Below are 19388 nucleotides of genomic sequence, written 5' to 3'. Positions count from 1 at the left end.
TTCCACATATAAGTGAGATCATGTATTATTTTTCTTTCTGTGCCTGGCTTGTTTCACTTAACATAATGTCCTCCAGATTTATTCCTATTGTTGCAAATGACAGGATTTCCTTTTTTAAGACTGAATAGTATTTCACAGTGTCTATATACTGAATTTTCTTTATTCATTCATCCATTGATGAACACTTGATCAAGACTTTGAGGCACTCATCTCTATGATTCCCTCAAGGAATTGTGTTGCCCTTTGTTTCATGTTTTCATAAGAGATATTGGGTAAGAAAGGTTCTCTAAGTTTTATTATAGCTTCTAAAGCTGTTGTATCAGTTGGAATGCTTTTGACTGAATAGCAAACCCAACTGACAGTAGCTTAAACCAATTGGTATGTCATTTGTCTCATACTACAAGAAGTGTAGAAGTATGTCACTGCTAAGCATTGTGCCAATGGCTCGATGATATCAGAGCTGATTATAAGATGGCAGCTTCCTCTCCAAATATCATAATTGTGCTTCAGACAGAAAAAAAAGTAAAAGGGATAACAAGCACAGGTGTTTCTCTAGTGAGGCTTTGCTTTTTTATTTAGGGAAGAAGACTCTTCCTATGTACTTCTACCTACATCTCATTGGCCACCCTTAGGTTCAAAAGAGGCTAGGAAATTGAGTATTTCATTTCCCAGTCTCAATAGCACAGGAAGATAATAGAGAAGATAGTGGGCATGGATACGACTGAGCCGACCTACAATATCTGCCACATTCCATAAGACCCACTCTGTCTGATGAACCACAGTGGCATTCTATGACCCAGGAATTGGTTTTAATTCAGGTCCAGTGTTTAATAAATTCCAAGAAGCCAGCATGTTTTCTGTTTCCTGGTATGAAGGTACCCTAACAAGTAGCCATAAGTCTCTGAAGGAATAAGAGGAATGTGCAGAGTGCTATTATTATAGTGCTCTTCTTTAAGGTTATCTGGAAACAGGAGTAACATTGATAACTCTCAGGAAGACTGAATTGAGGAGATATTAATACCATTTGAGCTAAATTTGAAAGATGAAGTAGTAAAGAGGAAACAAGCTTCATGTTATGTTTGGATTTAAATTTCCTGGAGCTACAGTTTTAAGTTTACTTGCTTTACCAGTAAGGAGAAACACTAAATACAGGAGTCTGAATGTTTCCAACAGAAGAGCCACCACAATTTATTTAGTGACGGTTTATTTATAATGTAAACAAATTTCATTCCCTAGAGCAATATATTCTGTAAATTAAATGATCCACGAGGTATTTTATGCAGTTTTTCATGGCATGTTAACGTTTTGAAAATAATAAACAGGAATCATACTGAACAGCTCAGAAATTGTGATTAACACTGGGTATCACAAGATACATTTTGCTCTTATATCAATTAGGACCCAAAAGGAAATAGATGGCAAATCAAAACTGGCATAATTTGGGAAGTGGTTAATAAGGGAGTATTTATAAAGGCAGGGCTTAGGGAAACCTGGAACCTAGAATGCAGTTATATGAAGAGGGTTACCTGGATCAGAGCTGAGATCACCCACATGGAGGGAGCTGGAGGAATAAATACCGTGACCTCACTCCTCAATTCCATTCTGCCAGGACTTTCTCTTGGCCATACTCAACCAGAAACCAGGAAGCAAGAGAACTTATCGATATGGTCTATAAGGGTCAATCTCCAAAGAATGGAGCAGGGTGGATAAGGACAGACAGTTGATCTGGAGGGGCAAATGGAAGAAATACATGAATAAATGATATCATTTCCCATTTGTCTGACTTCTTTGTTCTGTTTCTGAGATCACATGACTTTAAATATTGTTTTTTTTAGAACCCACTACCCTCTAAACTACAGTATTTGGTATAATATCTTTTTTCTTCCCAAAGCTTATAATTGTGATACACAATTTCTAAAAAGTCAACTAAGGCTAAATCAATTTTTTTTGTTGTTTTTTGTTTTTGTTTTGAGATGGAGTCTCACTCTGTCTCCGGGGCTGGAGTATAGTGCCACGATCTTGGCTCACTGCAACCTCTGCCTCCCAGGTTCAATTGATTCTCCTGCCTCAGCCTCCTGAGTAGATGGGATTACAGGCGTGCGCCCCCATACCCAGCTAATTTTTGTATTTTTAGTAGAGATGGGGTTTCACCACGTTGGTCAGGCTGGTCTCGAACTGCTGACCTCCTGATCTGCCTGCCTCGGCCTCCCAAAGTGCTGAGATTACAGGCATGAGCCACTGCATCCTGCCAGCTAAATCAGTTTTTAAGATAATGTATGTTTCTAGCAGTGGGGATCACATTTCAGCTAAAGAGAAGACCCCACTTAAAGGTTTTGACACATAAAAGGGCTGTGGGAACAGTAGGTTCTGTGGAGTTACCGGGAGGCAGAAATAGTGAGAAGCCTGGCATGATTATGAAAACACTATTTTCCATTCTAAAAGTTTAGGATTTCTTTAAAACAAACAAACAAACAAACAAAAACGTGGAGGAGAAAACCAGTGGAGGTTTTTAGGCAGGGGAGTGAGAGCAATAGCACTGGCTTGAAAGGTAGAATGTAAAAACTAGATAAAGGAAAACAATGAAACCACAGTGAATAAAGTTGAAGATGCAAGTAGATTTTTACAAAATGGCTATTTGAGTGAATGACATCTCAGAGATAATCTTATTTACTGATAAAGAAGTTGAGGCCACTTTAGAAAGACCAAAGAAAAGGAGTGAAGGTCATGCCAAACAGTCACTGTGTAACAGTGCCAGCAGCAAACTCTGGTCTGTCTTCCCAACGCACCACTCCCTTGACTATTCTTCCCATAGTAAACATTTAAAAGCTGCTGTTTAAACCTGTTAAAAAAAAACAAAAACAAAAACAAAAACATGGCCACACTGTAAGAGAATCCAAAAAAAGGTAGCTTGGAGAGTAGAAGAGGCAAATGCAAAAGGAAAGCTACTACTTGGTACTACTAGGTGCAGTGTGATGCAAGTAAAAGGTAGAAAAAAAAGATCTAATTTGGTATTTGGAAGTAAAGGTGCTGGTGAGAGGATTTATGATTAACCAGCGTTGTAACAAGAAACATCATCTTGTAAATAATTATTTGCAGAGGCGACAGATTCCAGATGAGGAACTTGGAGCCCAGTAGTAATAATACTGCACCTTGAACAAGAGATTAAATGGTAAGTGATGGGTGAATGCAGGGGCACAATTGTAACAGAATCTTAAAGGGAGAGAGGCCAGATTGGAAAGAAGTTTGTTTTTTGTTAAAGTGGAGATGGCGGTACAACTGAAGAGGACTGCTAAGATTGTCAACGCACCGTCCTCCTCAATTTGTCCAGAGGATAACGTATCCCTTTATATATATATATATATATATATATATATACACACACACACACACACACACACATATATATATATATATATATATATTTTTTTTTTTTGCTTGGCCAACTTTAGTCAGGTTTCTGAATCTTCTGCTAGGCTCTTCTGTACACTTTCTTTGTAAAATCCAGTTTAAGCAAAGAACTTTGCTAAGTCAGATTAGCAATAAACCCCTATCCTTGATAGCTGATCATCCTCATTATCTGATCAGGTTCTTCAGTCTCCAACATCTCCCAGGTGATGCCTCATCATCTTGGCCTGTCTTCAGCAAAAATCCTATTAGGTGGGTTTAGCCAAAATCCCCCTTACCCTGATGTTTCCTCTTAGTAATTTTCCATTCACTTACGTCTGCTCCTTGGTTATAAATCTCCACTTGCCCATGCTGTATGGGGAGTTGAGCCCAATATCTCTTTCCCCACTGCGAGTCTCCGTTGCAGTCAGTGGTCCCCATACCTATTGCGATGGTCCTGAATAAAGTCCTCCTTTTTGTGCTTTAACAAGTGTCACTAAATACTTTTTTCTTTAACAATAGCCCGTTCTCCAAACCCCTAAGTCCACGATTGTTTAGTTTTCAGGAAACCTGAGTGAGCCCAAGGTCCATAGCATCGTGAGATTTGTGGGTTTAAGGCTGAATTTCTGTCCGTTTTTAGGTAAATGTTTTAGTGTGAAAGCTTGAACAATTGTTGGGAAAGCCTTAGATTTGACCCCCAAAATGACATTTTACCGTTTTTGGAGGGGAGGGGTCACGGCGCTGTGTTTAAGATCAGGCGAGTGAAAGGCCCTAAACACCCTCCTTTCCTTTGGGAAGAAGTCTCTATGGAGGGAAAAGCAGGTAGGAGCAGCGGTCCCCGCCCTCGCTGGCGATGGGGCGGGGATGCGTGGGCGGGGCTGGGGCCGCAGGGGCAGCCAGGATCCCTGGGAGGGCCAGGCCTGCGCGCTGCGAACCCACGTGACTTTTTCGCCTCCCGAGACACCGACGCATGCGCATCGTGCCCTGGACCAGGCGACCGTGGCGCGGGTGGCGGCTGCTGTGGTGGCTGTGGGGACGGAGGCGGTGAAGTGCCATCTTCGGCTAGGTCGTCACAGTCTTCGGCTCATGGCATCGAGTAGCATCCATTATAAGGTCTGCTGGGGCGGGTTCCTTGAAATTAGCTGGGGGCGGAGGGTGGTACTTGGGACTGAAAAGGGCCTGCCCGGTTTCAGGCCGCGCTGTGGCCGCGGCCTCCCTCTCCCGCCCTGTTTGAGGCCTGGCTCGGACTCAGCGGCCAGTTGTCCATTCCTTTCTCCTTCCCACCTGTTGGGTGGAGCGGTGCAAGGTATTTTTTTTCTTAGACCAAACGTTTCACTTGAGGGCTGCATTAGGTAGGGTGGGGAAGTGTGGGCCTCCTTCGCCTGGATTTAGGAAGATATTTGCGGGTAATTCTAAAGCCCTTGCTTCCTCCGGAGCTGGAACACAGCGGGGATGGCTGGAAGTGGAAGGAGCACATTCGCAGCCGCCAGAGGATTGGGAAGATAATATACGTTCTATTACTAAGGCATGTGAGCGCCTTGTAGGGCACGTTCTGCCTTCTAACTACATAAGCAACACTTTTGCGACCCTAAGTCACGGCACCCAAAGCTTTTGGCAGGATACTTTAGAACAGAGAAAACAGACATCAGATATGCTGGTAGGATTTTTTCAGGGAATCTGCTTAAGAATATTTAACTTTGGTAATCAGAGACCACCACTGGTGTTTTTCTCCAAAATCACATCTTTAAGTTAATTAATTCTTGAAGTTAATAAATAATACTGCTCAGTGTATTAGTGATGATGCCATAATACCATGTAAATTTATGCCGATTCAAATATTATTTTTTTCGTTTGATATTCATATGGCCTTCTGTTTGAGGACTTCAGATTATTTACCAACTGATTTAATCTGTTCAGAAATAAACTTTGCTACAGCTGGAAAGCGTGAGGCTTGAGAAATCAAATTTCGGACAGGGAAGTAGGAAACTCGTGTTGGAACTTAAGTGTTTTAGGCTCTATGGGAGCTTGAATGGAGTGAAAAGAACAAGCGTTTACTGTCAGGTTTTCCTCCTCCCTCTAGATTTATAACCTCATTCTGGAGTTGCAAAAGTTGGAACTTTCCACTGTTCACTGTCTAGCAGGGATAAAGTGATGGAAGGGAGTTCTGTTAAAGAAGACTAGTATTTAGATTGTGAACTCTGAGGTAGGAGTTGAGCATAGATGGCTAATAGGTGGTTATGAGTCACTATTTGTTTAAAGTCTCAGTATTTTTACTTGTGTATCTTGAATAAGAAGATGTTTAAAAGTCAAATGATAAAAATTGTATGTGCTGTTTTCGTGGTATGTTTTAACAAATCTTCATGGAAGATAGGACTTTAAAAGAATTTAAAAATAGCCAAAAGAGGAAGAAAGTAGTATAGTTCCAGCCAAATGGTACGTTTTCCAAAAAGCCGAAGATGGTGTAGACATTTATGTAAATGCATATACAAAATCTAGTTTCTAGAACACAGTGTTTAATATGTCGAGACCTTAAAAAGTCAGCCTATGACTACTTAGCCCCTGAAAACAGCTGCCAAAACCAGTGGTTATGATAGTCTCTTTTCTGCTTACATCCCACATCTCCAGATTCCCTTATTTGTGGATGAGATTTGTGTATTGCAAAGCTACTTGTTTTGCTCTACCCAAAACTCCCTTCAGTCTTTAGTGATGACTTCGGATTTTTATGTATTGCTCTGTTTATGAAAAAGAATAGTCAATGGTATAATTTTTAAGTACCTCTACAGGAATAAGAAGCATACAGAGAATAAAAAAAATAAGGTATTAGGTCAAAAGACAGCGTTTCACTCTTGTTGCCCAAGCTGGAGCACAATGGCGTGATTGGCTCACTGCCACCTCCGCCTCCTGGGTTCAGGTGATTCTCCTGCCTCAGGCTGCGATTACAGATGCGCGCCACCACGCCCGTTTAATTTTTTATAGTTTTAGTAGAAATGGGGTTTCACCATGTTAGCCAGGCTCGTCTGGAACTCCTGACTTCAGGTGATCCGCCTGCCTCGGCCTCCCAAAGTGCTGGGATTACAGGCGTGAGCCACCATGCTCGGCCCAAATGTCCCATTTTTAATTAAGTGTTGGTAATTGAAGTCATCCTCCAAAAGACCTTTTAAATTTTAAGATTGCATAATTGTCACTGAAATATTTAATGTATGTCATAACTATACTAAAAGTGAAAGGTATGATAAATGTATTTTTTTATATATTGCATATTCTCTTTATGTTATGTTTCATTTTATACTCGTGTCCTTTGTGCCTATCATATGATTTTATAATAAATTGTAAAAATAATAATAAATATATAATAATATAATACAGTGAAAAGGAATCGACTGGTTTGGTGAGTTGAAAAAGGGAAGACTTTTATTAGTCTGAGGGAACAGCTTGTGTCAAGGCTCAGAAAGGAAGAATCTAAGGGGCTCTGGGAATGGCAATGAGGAGGAGTATTGTAAGATTAATATTTTTGGAAAGTTAAGTTGGGACTAGATCGTTCAGAGATATTGTGCTGTTACACAGCAAGTATTATTTTAGGTTCTAGGGGGACAGCAGTGAACAAAACTGACAAGGCCTCATTGTCATTTAATTTTTTTTTCCTTTTACTCCTGTTGAGCTGTGATCAGGGAATTTAATATTCTAGTAATATTAGTTTGCAGTAGTGCAGCAGTGTTTCTCAATTTTTTTTTTTTCCTGCAGCCCACAATAAGATGTATATGGACATCACTAACTCAATAAACAGTTCACTTGTGTGTACTTCAACATTATGCCCTTAAGGTGTGCATGCACTCTGGCATATATATTTTTCTACATTTACAAAATGAGAAGCTGGTTTGAAGCAATCTGCAGTTTGAAAAACATTGATCCAGAGGGGAGAAAATAAATACTTAAATTATAACACTAGTAGTGTGAATGGAAAGAAGAAGACAGTTAATTTTTTTAAGGTGTATTATCCCACTCTGTCACCCAGGTTGAAGTGCATGGTCAGCTCACTGCAACCTCCACCTCCGAGGGCTCAGGTGATCCTCCTGCCTCAGCTTCCCAAGTTGCTGGGACTACAGGCACGTGCCACCACATCCAGCTAGTTTTTAAATTTTTTTGTAGAGACGGCGTTTCCCTGCGTTGCCCAGACTGGTCTTGAACTCCTGGACTCAAGTAGTCCTCTCACCTCGACTTCCCAAAGTGCTGGGATTACAGGTGTGAGCCACTGCACACGTGGCCCAGAGTGTATTATTATTTTTGATTGACAGATCATAATTGTATACATTGTGGGGTAGGGGATCGTTCATTTTTATACCAAGTTATGTTTGATTATTTTGTGAATGAGGCTTACAGAGGTTAAGTAATTGGCTCAGAGTTCCCTAATGAGTAGCCAGAAGTCTGTTCTTTTGGCCTCTAAAGCCCAAGCACTTATCACTTCCCATTTGGTCATGAAAGCAATATACTGGGTTTTAGTATGGGTGACTGAAGACTAATGTTACTTGTTTATTGTTCAATGAATTGAGTGTATACTAGGCCTCCAGGTGTACTGTATCCGTGTGTATTGGTAGATCTGGTCCTTACTGTCAAGAAATGTGTAATCTGGTAGAGAACATACACATTGAACAAGTATCACAAACGTGTTATGTGCTATGGAGAAAAAGAATGCTGTCAGGGCATGATTGGGGGCAGCCTAACTTATTTGGGAGATACGAGAACACTTTTCAGGAAGTGGTGTTAAACTTTGCCCACTATGATTTTGGCATTTCTTAGACAATTTTGGATTAATTATGAAAACAACTACTCTCTGAGCAATTGTTTAAAAAAAAATTAAAAAGCAAACTATGCCCAGAGGATTAGGCTTTAGTTAGTTTGAAGGCACTGAGTCAGAGTGTGGTGTTGGGTAAAGGGATGAGGCATTCAGGTAGAAGAAACTTCATATACTAAGATTCCTAAGCTGAAAGGAGCGGAATTGGAAAAAACAGAAAGCAAAACTCAACAGAAATAGAATGTCTGAGCTGTACGAGTTAATAGAGAAGAGGCAAGAGTTTTGGTGTTAGGATGAGGTTGAATCTTGGCTCTATTTCTTATGATTCGTATACATTTAGACAAGTTATTTAACCTTAATGCATTTTGGTTTTGTCATCCTTAAAAAGGAAAGTAGGATTTAACAAAATATTTGCTCAATAAATAGCATCTCGTATTATCATTAATAACTAGTAATTGAAGTTATAGCAGTGCAGATGACATGCTTTCATTGATTCTTCAGAAATAATGAGTGTCTGTGTGTGCCAGTCAACTCAATATACAGTAGTTGAATTACACATGTATGTGTATTACATTTAAAGTGTCATAAAACAATATGCTCTTACTATGCAAAGCACTGTGCTAAATTTTTTTTTCTATTCTATTTTCCGTCTGAAGAAAGGTTCAAGAAACTGGTTTGAAGCAGTCTACAGTTTGAAAATTACTGTTACAGTGGAGAAATGATTACTTAGCCCCTTATTAGAGATACGATATGCAAATATTTTCTCCCATTCTCTAGGTTGCCTTTTCACTCCACTGATTGTGTCCTTTGATGCACAAAAGCTTTTAAATTTGATGTAGCCCTATTTGTCTGTTTTTGCTTTTGTTTGCCTGTGCTTTTGGCATTATCCAAGAGTTCACTGCCATATCCAGTATCATTAAGCTTCTCCCTCCGTTTACTTCTAGGAGTTTTATAGCTTTAGGTTTGACATTTAGGTCTTTACTCCATTTGAAGTTAATTTTTACATGTGGTATAAGACGAGGGTCCGACTTCATTCTTCTGCACTTGGATATCCAGTTTTCCAAGCAGCATTTGAAGGGACGATCCCTTCCTTATTGAGCAGTCTTAGCACTTTGTTGAGAGCCATTTGACAAGGGAGTTTATTTATGGGTTCTCTATTCCACTGGTCTATTTGGCTGTTTTTATGTCAGTATCACACTTGATTTCTTTCTTTCTTTTTTTTGAGGCAGGGTCTGGCTCTGTCACCCAGGCTGGAGTGCAGTGGCACAATCACAACTCACTTCAGCCTTGACTCCCCAGGCTCAAGCAATCCTCCTATTTCAGCCTCCAGCTAATTTTTGGATTTTTTGTAGAGAATGGTTTTTACCATGTTGCCTAGGCTGGTCTGGAACTTATGGGTGATCTGCCTGCTTGGCCTCCCAAAGTGCTGAGATTACAGATAGGAGCCACTACACCTGGTCCATTTTATTTATTTCTTTTGATAGCTATTCTGTACCCTTTCCCATTTTATGTTGCTAGTTGAAAGTTACTGGTTGTTTTTAAGAATAAACTGGTAATAACTGACATGTAAATAATATGTTGGAGTAACTCATTAAAAAATAACTTTAGTGTATTCTTTTGGCTCTGTGATTTATGAAGTAATCATCAAAATGATCTCTATAAGCATAAGGTTGATGTTCTTAAATCTTTTTACAACACTGTGATTGCAGGGTGTGGAGTAATTGACAGGCTGTGAAGATGCAGGGGTGTGGTAAATTTGCTGATTCCAGAAGAAACCCTTATGTCTCACTTAAGTATGAAATTAGGGTAGCTAGTTAATGACTCAGAAGGTATCAGCCTACAGTCTTTTCTGTATTTTGTTTTTAAACTGAGCTCCGAAATATAAAACCAAAAATTGGTGACTAATTTGCATTTGGAAAATTAATCTTCAAACGTATCTTTTTCTTTAAAGGAAGGGGGAAAAAGAGCAAAATAAATTTACAAGTTACTTTGCCTTTTCCTAGGGTCTGAAGTGATTAAACTTGGAAAAGTTGATGACATTAATCATTCATTCAACTAGAAGGGAACGTATTTTTTCTGATAGTCTAATACTTTGGATTCTCTTTTATTATGCATTGGCTAGATTTGCTTTTTGTGTAATTTCTTCTCAAATTCTTGTGTCCATAGTATGGCTCCAAGCTACTTACTCTGCTTTTATCCTTCTACTTCTCAATACCAACCTCTTCATTCTGGTCATTCTGTCTCTTATCTTTTCAGTCATCATTTCTACCTTGTCTACTGTCTAGGATTTCTACCTTGCCTACTGTCTAGAGAGTTGTTTAATGGGTTGTTCCACATTCTGGAATATTTTGCCATTCTTTTTCTATTATTCCATGATTTTTCAAAGTTAATTATATTTCACGGAGGTTTTCATCTATAGATTGCTATCGTTTTCAAATGATTTTTTTTCTAATCTTTCACTTTGTTTCATTTGAGAGTTTATCTCCAAATGTGTGTGTGTGTGTGTGTGTGTGTTGTGTGTTAGCTCTTTCTCTACCTGGTTAATAGACCTTAGTGAGTAAGGGCCTTATCTTACACTTACACGTCACTACAAGGAATGTAATATAGTGCTGGAAATCCATCAGGCATTGACATTTTTTTGAGACGGAGTTTCACTCTGGCCCAGGCTGGAGTACGTGAGGTGATCTCAGCTCACTGCAAGCTCCGCCTCCCGGGTTCATGTCATTCTCCTGCCTCAGTCTTCTGAGTTGCTGGGACTACAGGCGCCCACCACCACACCTGGCTAATTTTTCGTATATTTAGTAGAGACAGAGTTTCACTGTGTTAGCCAGGATGGTCTCAATCTCCTGACCTTGTGATCCGCCCGCCTCAGCCTCCCAAAGTGCTGGGATTACAGGCGTGAGCCACTGTGACCAGCCAGGCATTGAAATTTTGTTGTCCCCTTCCCCTATCCCCACATGTCCCATTTTTTCCTTTCATGTTTTTGTGTATTCCCTAGATTTACCTGATTATAGCTGATTCTTTCAATGACATTCAGACTCAGAAGGTCTTTTAACATTTAAAATTTATTATTTCTTAGGAAAAAAATAGTTTCATACTGTTTTGGTCTTTCTTTTTATTTTTTCCTTGTTTTTAATAGAATCTTGCTCTGTCTCCCTGGCTGGAGTACAGTGGTGTGATTGTAGCTCACTGCAGCCTTGAACTACTGGGTGATCAAGTGATTCTCCCACCCCAGTCTCCTCAGTAGCTAGGACTATAGGCACACACCACTGCACCAGCTAACTTTTACATTTTTTGTAGTGATGGAATCTCACTCTGTTGCCCAGGCTGGTCTGGAACATCTGGCTTCAAGCGATCCACCCACCTTGGCTTCCCAGAGTGTTGGGATTATAGGCGTGAGCCACCTTGCCTGGCCATGCTACATTTTGAAATGATGGAAATGTTTTAAAATCTGGGTTTTGTATCTGTGTGACAATTTTAAAGGGTCACACATAGACACACGCCCCCAAATGTAAAACTAATATGACGAACTCATAATAATATTTTACAATGTATTTTGCAAAGATCTGACTTTCATACTTTATGAAGAACGTATACAAACCAATAAGAAAAAAATTAGTAATGAACAGAAAATATGGACAAAAGATGTGAAAAGGCATTTATGAAAAAAAGAAATAAAAATTTTACTTCACTCCTAGTTAAGGAAATGAAAATCAAAGTGAGGTGCTACTTTGTTTAAAAAAATTAGATGAGCAAATGATACCTATTGTTGACGGGGATATAAAGCAGTGGACAGTCTCCTGCACTGTTGATGACTTAATTGGTTAGGAATTCATTTTGTCTCAGAGTAATAGAAAATTTGTATATTGATAGTAGTTTAAACAAATAGAAATTTATTTCCTCACACAATAGAAAGGTGGCATTTTGTTAGCAGCTTGATGATGTCACGGCTGGTATTTCTTAATATTCTTAATCCCTTATAGACTACTTCATAGACATGAATTGTTTCAGATATGGTCAAATCCAAGGTAAGAATAAATTGGTAGAAGAAAGAACCATACTAGTTGTGATTGTCCCTTTTTATCAAAAAAGCAGAAGCTTTCTCAGATCTCTGCAGCAGATGTTCTTTTCAGTTTTATGGTCACTTACATGAGATTAAGTATATTGCTGCTTTGAATGAAATCAGTCTTTTATTAGTAAGGAAATTACTAAAATAGTGAGAAGGGATATTCAGTAGGCAACTAAAAGTGTCTGCCAGATGACTAGTGCAACTTTTCCAGAGAGAAATTGTCAGCATCGGCCGTGTACAGTGACTGACGCCTGTAATCCCAGCGCTTTGGGAGGCGGAGGCAGGTGGATCATGAGGTCAGGAGATCAAGACCATCCTGGCCAACATGGTGAAACCTCGTCTCTCCTAAAAATACAAAAATTAGCTGGGCATGGTGGTGCGTGCCTGTAGTCACAGCTCCTCGGGAGGCTGAGGCAGGAGAATTGCTTGAATTCGGGAGGCTGGGGCTGCAGTGAGCTGAGATCACGCCACTGCACTCCAGCCTGGGTGACAGCGAGACTCTGTCTCAAAACAAAACAAACAAAAAAATCATCAGCTCTTTCCAAATTTAATATTATTTTTCGATCCAAAAGTTACACTCTTCAGAGTTTACCCACAAATAAGTTTCTGTTTTTCTGAATCATTTAGAGAACTTGGTAGAACTATAACTTTCTTGGCCCTTCCCTAGACCTCAGAATCATTGTAGTCGGTAAGCAATCTATATTAGTTTTAAACAGCTTACTGGTTGACTTGTGTGGAGCCAGATTTGCAAATTTCTGTGTAGACGGTAGTGAAACCCAGATTTTTAAAGTATGGTAGTCATAAAGTTGTTAAAAAAAAAAAAAAAAAAAAAAAGTATCCAGTCATTATATAGCTGACTTTTAAAAAAAATAACAAAAAACTTCTCCCCCCATTCAGTTAAGTAATTGCAGATGAGCAAAAAGAATAAAGGGCACATCTCTCTTTTGTATGGAGAACAACTGTTAACACCAGCTGTCAGTTTTATTGTATTTTATTTTATTTGGTGTAAATCCTTACAAATCTGTGAGTACATGTGTGTATGTATATATATGTATTTTAAAAATATATAATGGATGTTTTTCTGTATCAATACGGATATACATATTTCCCTTTTAATTCTTATTGTTCCATTATGTGAGTGTATGATTTATGTTTTTGTTTTTTTTTTTTTTTTGAGACGGAATCTCACTGTATCGCCCAGGCTGGAGTGCAGCGGCATGATCTTGGCACACCGCAATCTCCGCCTCCCGGGTTCAAGCAATACTCCTGCCTCAGCCTCCCGAGTACCTGAAACTACAGGCGCGTGCCACCACACCCTGATAATTTTTTGTATTTTTAGTAGAGATGGGGTTTCACCATGTTGGACAGGCTGGTCTCGAACTCCTGACCTCAGGTGGTCCTCCCGCCTCAGCCTCCCAAAGTGCTGGGATTATGGTCATGAGCCATTGTGCCTGGCCGAGTATACCATTTATTAAAGCAGTCTTTTTCTTTTATTCTTCTTTTTTTTTTTTGAGATGGAGTTTTGCTCTTGTTGCCCAGGCTGGAGTGCAATGGCACGATCTCGGCTCACTGTACCCTCCTCCTCCCAGGTTCAAGAGATTCTCCTGCCTCCAGCCTCCTGAGTAGCTGGGATTACAGGCATGCACCACCATGCCCAGCTAATTTTATTGCTTTTAGTAGGGGCGGGGGGTTTCTCATGTTGGCGGGTCAGGCTGGTCTCGAACTCCCGACCTCAGGTGATCCGCCCTCCTCGGCCTCCCAAAGTGCTGGGATTGCAGGTGCTTGAGCCTCATGTAAAAGCAATCTTGCACTTTTTTTTTGAGAGGCGGAGGTCACCAGCTCTGCTCGCCCAGGCTGGAGTGCCCAGTGGCGGATCTCCAGCTCACTGCAAAGCTCCTGCCTCTCCCAGGTTCCGCGCCATTCTCCTGCCTCGGCCTCCAGTAGCTTCTGGGACTACAGGCATGCCACTTTCGCCCGGCTGGATTTTGTATTTTTTAGTAGAGAGCCAGGGTTTCACCGTGCTAGCCAGGATGGTCTCGATCTCCGACCTCGTGATCCACCGTCTCGGCCTCCCAAAGTGCTTTTGGGATTACAGGCTTGAGCCATAAGCCCGGCCCTTCTTTTCTTAATATACCCTCAAACATATGCGACAGTGCTGGTAATGAATGCCCTTAAACAAATATGTTTTTTTCTGATTATTTCTATAGTATAAAATATGTACAATTGCTATTTGGTACACTCATTTTGATTTATGTCTTTATTAGTAAAGATATAATTCTTTTATATGTTTATTGGTCATTTGCATTTCTTCATTTGCGTTATTGTCTTTAAAGTTTTAATCATCTTTTTAATTACTATTAATATATAAGCAGTAGTATATTCTAAGTATATTTTAAGAGTAAATCAGTTTTATGGTCAGCTTAATTTTGAGAATTCCTCATTAAAAAAAATGGACATGCCCTATAATTTAATGATTTGGTTTCCATTCAAGCTATTAGTGGAAGAGATTAAGGTGATTATGAAAATATAATGTGGTGCTACCTTAAAGGGGTAATACCCTGTTACCTTATAGCCTTAAAAATTAGATGACATAATTTTAGATATGTTGTGCAGTTATTATCTAGACTGTAAGTCTTTCTCAAATATGTTTTTTAGAGTTAGGGCCGTGCTCTGTTGCCCAGGCTGGAGTACTGTAGCAGGGTCAGTGCTTACAACCACCTTGAACTCCTGGGTTCAAGTGATCCTCCTGATTCAGTGTCTCCCGAGTAGCTGGGACTACAGCTGTATGCCACCATGCCTGGCCCCTTAAATGTGTTTTAAGTAACATTTATTCACTTTAAAAATTACTTTTTAATTTTTTAAAACCATAATTTTTATCTTCTATAATAAATTTGAAACCTAGCTGTCAGGATTTATAATTCATAAATAGATAGATATATTTAAGCAATATGAATTTATCTTTTCTAAAACTTTATCCTTTATCCTGAGCCAAGTGATGAGCTTCCTTTTGAAATGTTTATATCCATGACCAGAATTTTTGTCAGTTTTACTTTTAGCCTCCAGAACAGTTATTAAAAATATGCCGTTTTCCAGTGATTCATAGCAAGGTAACATTCGGGCACCGAATCAGATTCTTACCTAAATCAGAAACATTGAATTTTAAATAGTATTTCTTTGTTAGGTAGCAGTCAACTTACTTGTTTTATGAATGAGGTAACAAATCTATAGTTATTTGGTTTTTATTCAAATATCAACAACAAAATGGCAGTTTTGTGAAGAATTTTTAATTTTATTTATAATATAAAAACTAATGAACCTTCTGATTCTGACTTGTAGGGGATTAAGAATCACATTTCTTTAATAGCCAAATTAGGGCTTTTTAAAAGATGTTGTTGAGACCAAATAATTTTATTGGCATTTGGAAGATATTTCTCTTTTTTGTGTTTCCACAGATCATTTACTGAAGACAATATGCAAAATTCTCACATGGATGAATACAGAAATTCTAGTAATGGTAGCACAGGCAATAGTTCAGAGGTAGTGGTAGAACATCCTACTGATTTCAGTACTGAGATTATGAATGTTACAGAAATGGAACAGTCACCTGATGACTCTCCCAATGTGAATGCATCTACAGAAGAAAGTGAAATGGCAAGTGCTGTGGACCTTCCAGTGACGCTGACAGAAACAGAAGCAAATTTCCCTCCAGAATATGAAAAATTTTGGAAAACTGTGGAAAATAATCCTCAGGATTTTACAGGCTGGGTATATTTGCTTCAATATGTAGAACAGGAGGTTAGTAACTATTAAAATGGTATCAGAAGGGACAAATTAATCAAGTCATGTTAATTTATAATGAAACAGTAGACCTTATTTATGATTAAAATCAACTCATAATTTTCAAATGAAGTTGAATAACATTAGGTAGATACATTTTTAGCTTTGAAAATAGCTTATAGCTTTTGTATGTTGTAGAGAGTCAGTAGTGTCAAAGCTTAATATTTTGTAATAATTGAGGTGTAAGTGTGTGTGTAAAATTGTTGAAATAAAATGTTGACAAAATTAGTTTCTTCTGTTTCAGTTGCATTTAGAAGAAAAAAAGTCAAGGAATAAAAGAAGGGCTGCTCCATCGGCAGAGCAGCCTGCATGTGGAGTTTTTAAGCCTGCCATTTATTATTATTTTTTTAGATAATAACGTTTGAAAGGAATAATAAATATTTTTTTGACAGCAATTTCCATGATATTTAAATACTGTTTCATTTTTATCAGAATCACTTGATGGCTGCCAGGAAAGCATTTGACAGATTTTTCATACACTATCCGTATTGCTATGGTTACTGGAAAAAGTATGCGGACCTTGAAAAGCGGCACGACAACATTAAACCATCAGATGAGGTGTGTACATCACTGAATAAACTTATCTCCAATAGGTACTGTAAGCCAATTAATAACAAAACAAAGATTTTTTTTTTTTTTTTTTTTTGGCTGGCAGTACCTACCATTTATGGTCAAACAATTTTTATAGGGTATTTATTTGCATTTGTCACTCGTGTGGCATTTGTAGCTAATATTTTCTCTCTTTGTTGGCAGGTGCGTTAAACCTCTACAGTTTGTCAAGCTTTGCAGTGCAAGCCTCTGTATTACACTGCAGCTTAACAAGTAGGGCAGGGCTTTTCTCTCACTTACATTTATTTCTCATTTTCCAAACAATATAGTTGGTTTGCTAGTCACATTTGCTACGTCTTATTGCATTTTTGGTCAGACGCTGTCATTGATGCTCTAATGGGTCTGTGCCCTATGGTCTGTAACCCAAAGCCTGCCCACACAACCCGGTCAGAATGCAGGGACTGCTGCGCTTTGAAGATCAAGACTCTGCACGTGGGGATCAGAACATTGCCATGTTCTATCCAACCTCCACCCAAATGGTAATGGTAGATTATTTAAACAAAATTCCAGTAATTAGTATTTCTAAGGTTCACCGGATAACACAGTGTTGCCTCTCTGTTAAGAAATAATTAAATATTTGAAGTACAGTTTGCTGTTTTCTTCTTAGGTTTATCGGCGGGGGCTTCAGGCAATACCTCTTAGTGTTGACCTTTGGATACATTATATAAACTTCTTAAAAGAAACATTGGACCCTGGTGATCCTGAGACAAACAATACAATAAGAGGGTATGTGGAACATTGATACTGAAATGTATTTTATGATATAAATAATTATTCTCATGTTGATAATAGAGCTCATGAAAGCTAAGCTGGAAGTTTAACTTCTGTTCCATTGTTAAAAAAATAATACATATAATAAACTTATGCTTTATGATTTGAAAATGCAGATAATAAAGCCCTCCTACATTCCATACCCCTTATATCCCCAGTTCCACTCCTCATGGTTAATAGCTTGGTGTGTGTTCTTTCAGATGTATGTATAAGTACATATTTGTGCGTATGTTTTCATATTGGTCTTTGACTTTTTTTTTTTAAACAGTGTTTGGGAATCTCTTCCTGCCATATTTTTTAACCATTACAAAAAGTATTTTATAATACTTTATAAAAAGTAACTTATAAGCCAAAGTACTCTACTGTATTTCACCAAATCCTTATTTATAGGAAATAATCAGTGCTACAGTGAACATCTCTGTACAAGTCAATATTTTTGTAGAATGCACTAGAAATGGAACTTCTGTTAAAGGGAACACAGAGCTAAGTTTTATCACATGTTCCTTCAAAAATGGTATCAATTCTAAACTCCCACAGTGTATGAAAATAATCATTTTCCCACAGCTGTGCCACATTTTTTGTTTGTTTTACCTCCAGTGGCATCTGTTTTAATTTGTGTATATCTTGATTGCTCATCCTGGTTTACCATCTTCTCATATGCTTATATAAGCCATTTCTTAAATTACCTGTTGATATCGTTTGCTCAGTTTTCTATTACATTATCTTTTTCTTGATTACAGTAGTTTGTTAATGTATTTTCGGTTTTCAAAAAAAGCATTTGCATATTGCTTAAGAAGTTAGCTAATTACTGCTCGTAACAAAAAGTACCCCCTCCACCTCCCTTCAAATATTTCAGCTCTTTCTTCTGGTATTTTCCACCACGTGTATAACAGTAAATCTACGTTGCTTTCTTTCTTTCTCTGTTAGTTGTAGACATTATGTATCTGTTACGGTAAATGAGAATTTTAACCCACTTACACTATGTTTTCCCATTCCTTTCCAATATAGCTACAGGATAGGTTTCAATAATCAGCTTCAGTATTTTTTTTTTTAATCATTGTAAATCCATAAATAAGGGTGGGCACAGTGGCTTATACCTGTATTCCCAGCACTTGGGAGGCTGAGGTGGGAGGAGTGCTTGAGCCTAGGAGGTTGAGGCTGCAGTGAGCCGTGATTGTACCACTGTACTGTAGTCTGAGTGACAGAGTGAGACCTTGTCTCAAAAATAAACATTAGCTGGGTGTGGTGGCGCATGCCTGTAGTTCCACCTACTCGGGAGGCTGAGGCAAGACAATCTCTTGAACCCGGGAGGCGGAGGTTGCAGTGAGCCGAGATCGTGCCACTGCACTCCAGCCTGGGTGACAGAGCAAGACTCTGTCTCAAAAAAAAAAAAAAAAAAAGATCAAAAACCTATAAATATTTTTCATCATACTGCCCTTTCATTTTTATAACCTTTTTGGTTTTTAATTTCTCCTCCTCTGCCCCTCATTTTTCCCATTTGTCTAATTTTCTTTGAACATTTAAGGTTTTTTCATATTCTCCAACAGCTTTGTAGAAGGCTTTAAATATAGCTTTCTATATAATCAGACCTGTTAAAAAATGTGTAAGTCCCATTTTTTCCTCTCCTTTGAGCTGTCTCTCCTGGAAACCTTTCTACTATAATCTGGACTGGTCTTCTAGTTCTGCTGTACAAGAGTTGTCTTGGGATTTTCGTATCATCATGGTTCTAGGAGATGTCTTTACGTCATTTCTGGGAGAGTTTATTATTAGATCTCACTCTTTTTTGATTTTATGTCCAACTTTTAGAAGAGTGTGTTCTGTAATTTCTTGTTAAAGGATGCTTGGATGAAAAAATAATTTTAAGGTTTGGTAAGCTATAGAATTTGGAGTTGAAAATTATTTTCTCTGTAGAGCTTTGAAGGCATTATT

The 19388-nt window shown here is 38.6% G+C and overlaps 1 protein-coding gene across 5 annotated transcripts in view; it reads left to right on the top strand.

The window, feature by feature from the left end:
• Positions 1-4351: 4351 nt before the first annotated feature.
• PRPF39 (pre-mRNA processing factor 39) overlaps positions 4352-19388 on the top strand; it is a 31836-nt gene continuing 16799 nt past the window's right edge. Inside the window, exons 1-5 of one of the 5 annotated variants that reach the window (XM_009211471.4) lie at positions 4357-4497; positions 15695-16037; positions 16512-16637; positions 16833-17167; positions 17296-17414. In XM_009211471.4, the coding sequence (XP_009209735.1) occupies positions 17081-17167; positions 17296-17414 (206 nt within the window). In that variant the 5' untranslated portion in view covers positions 4357-4497; positions 15695-16037; positions 16512-16637; positions 16833-17080. Of the gene's footprint in view, positions 4498-15694; positions 16038-16511; positions 17168-17295; positions 17415-19388 lie in introns of those variants that run through there. The other 4 variants (XM_003901745.2, XM_009211473.3, XM_021941177.2 and 1 more) reach the window with 4 other exon arrangements.

The sequence above is a fragment of the Papio anubis genome, chromosome 7 (genome assembly GCF_008728515.1).
Source record: "Papio anubis isolate 15944 chromosome 7, Panubis1.0, whole genome shotgun sequence".
Classification (NCBI taxonomy): Eukaryota; Metazoa; Chordata; class Mammalia; order Primates; family Cercopithecidae; genus Papio; species Papio anubis.
The sequence above is the reverse complement of the archived record's forward strand: the minus strand, read 5'-3'. Positions and strand labels throughout refer to the sequence as shown.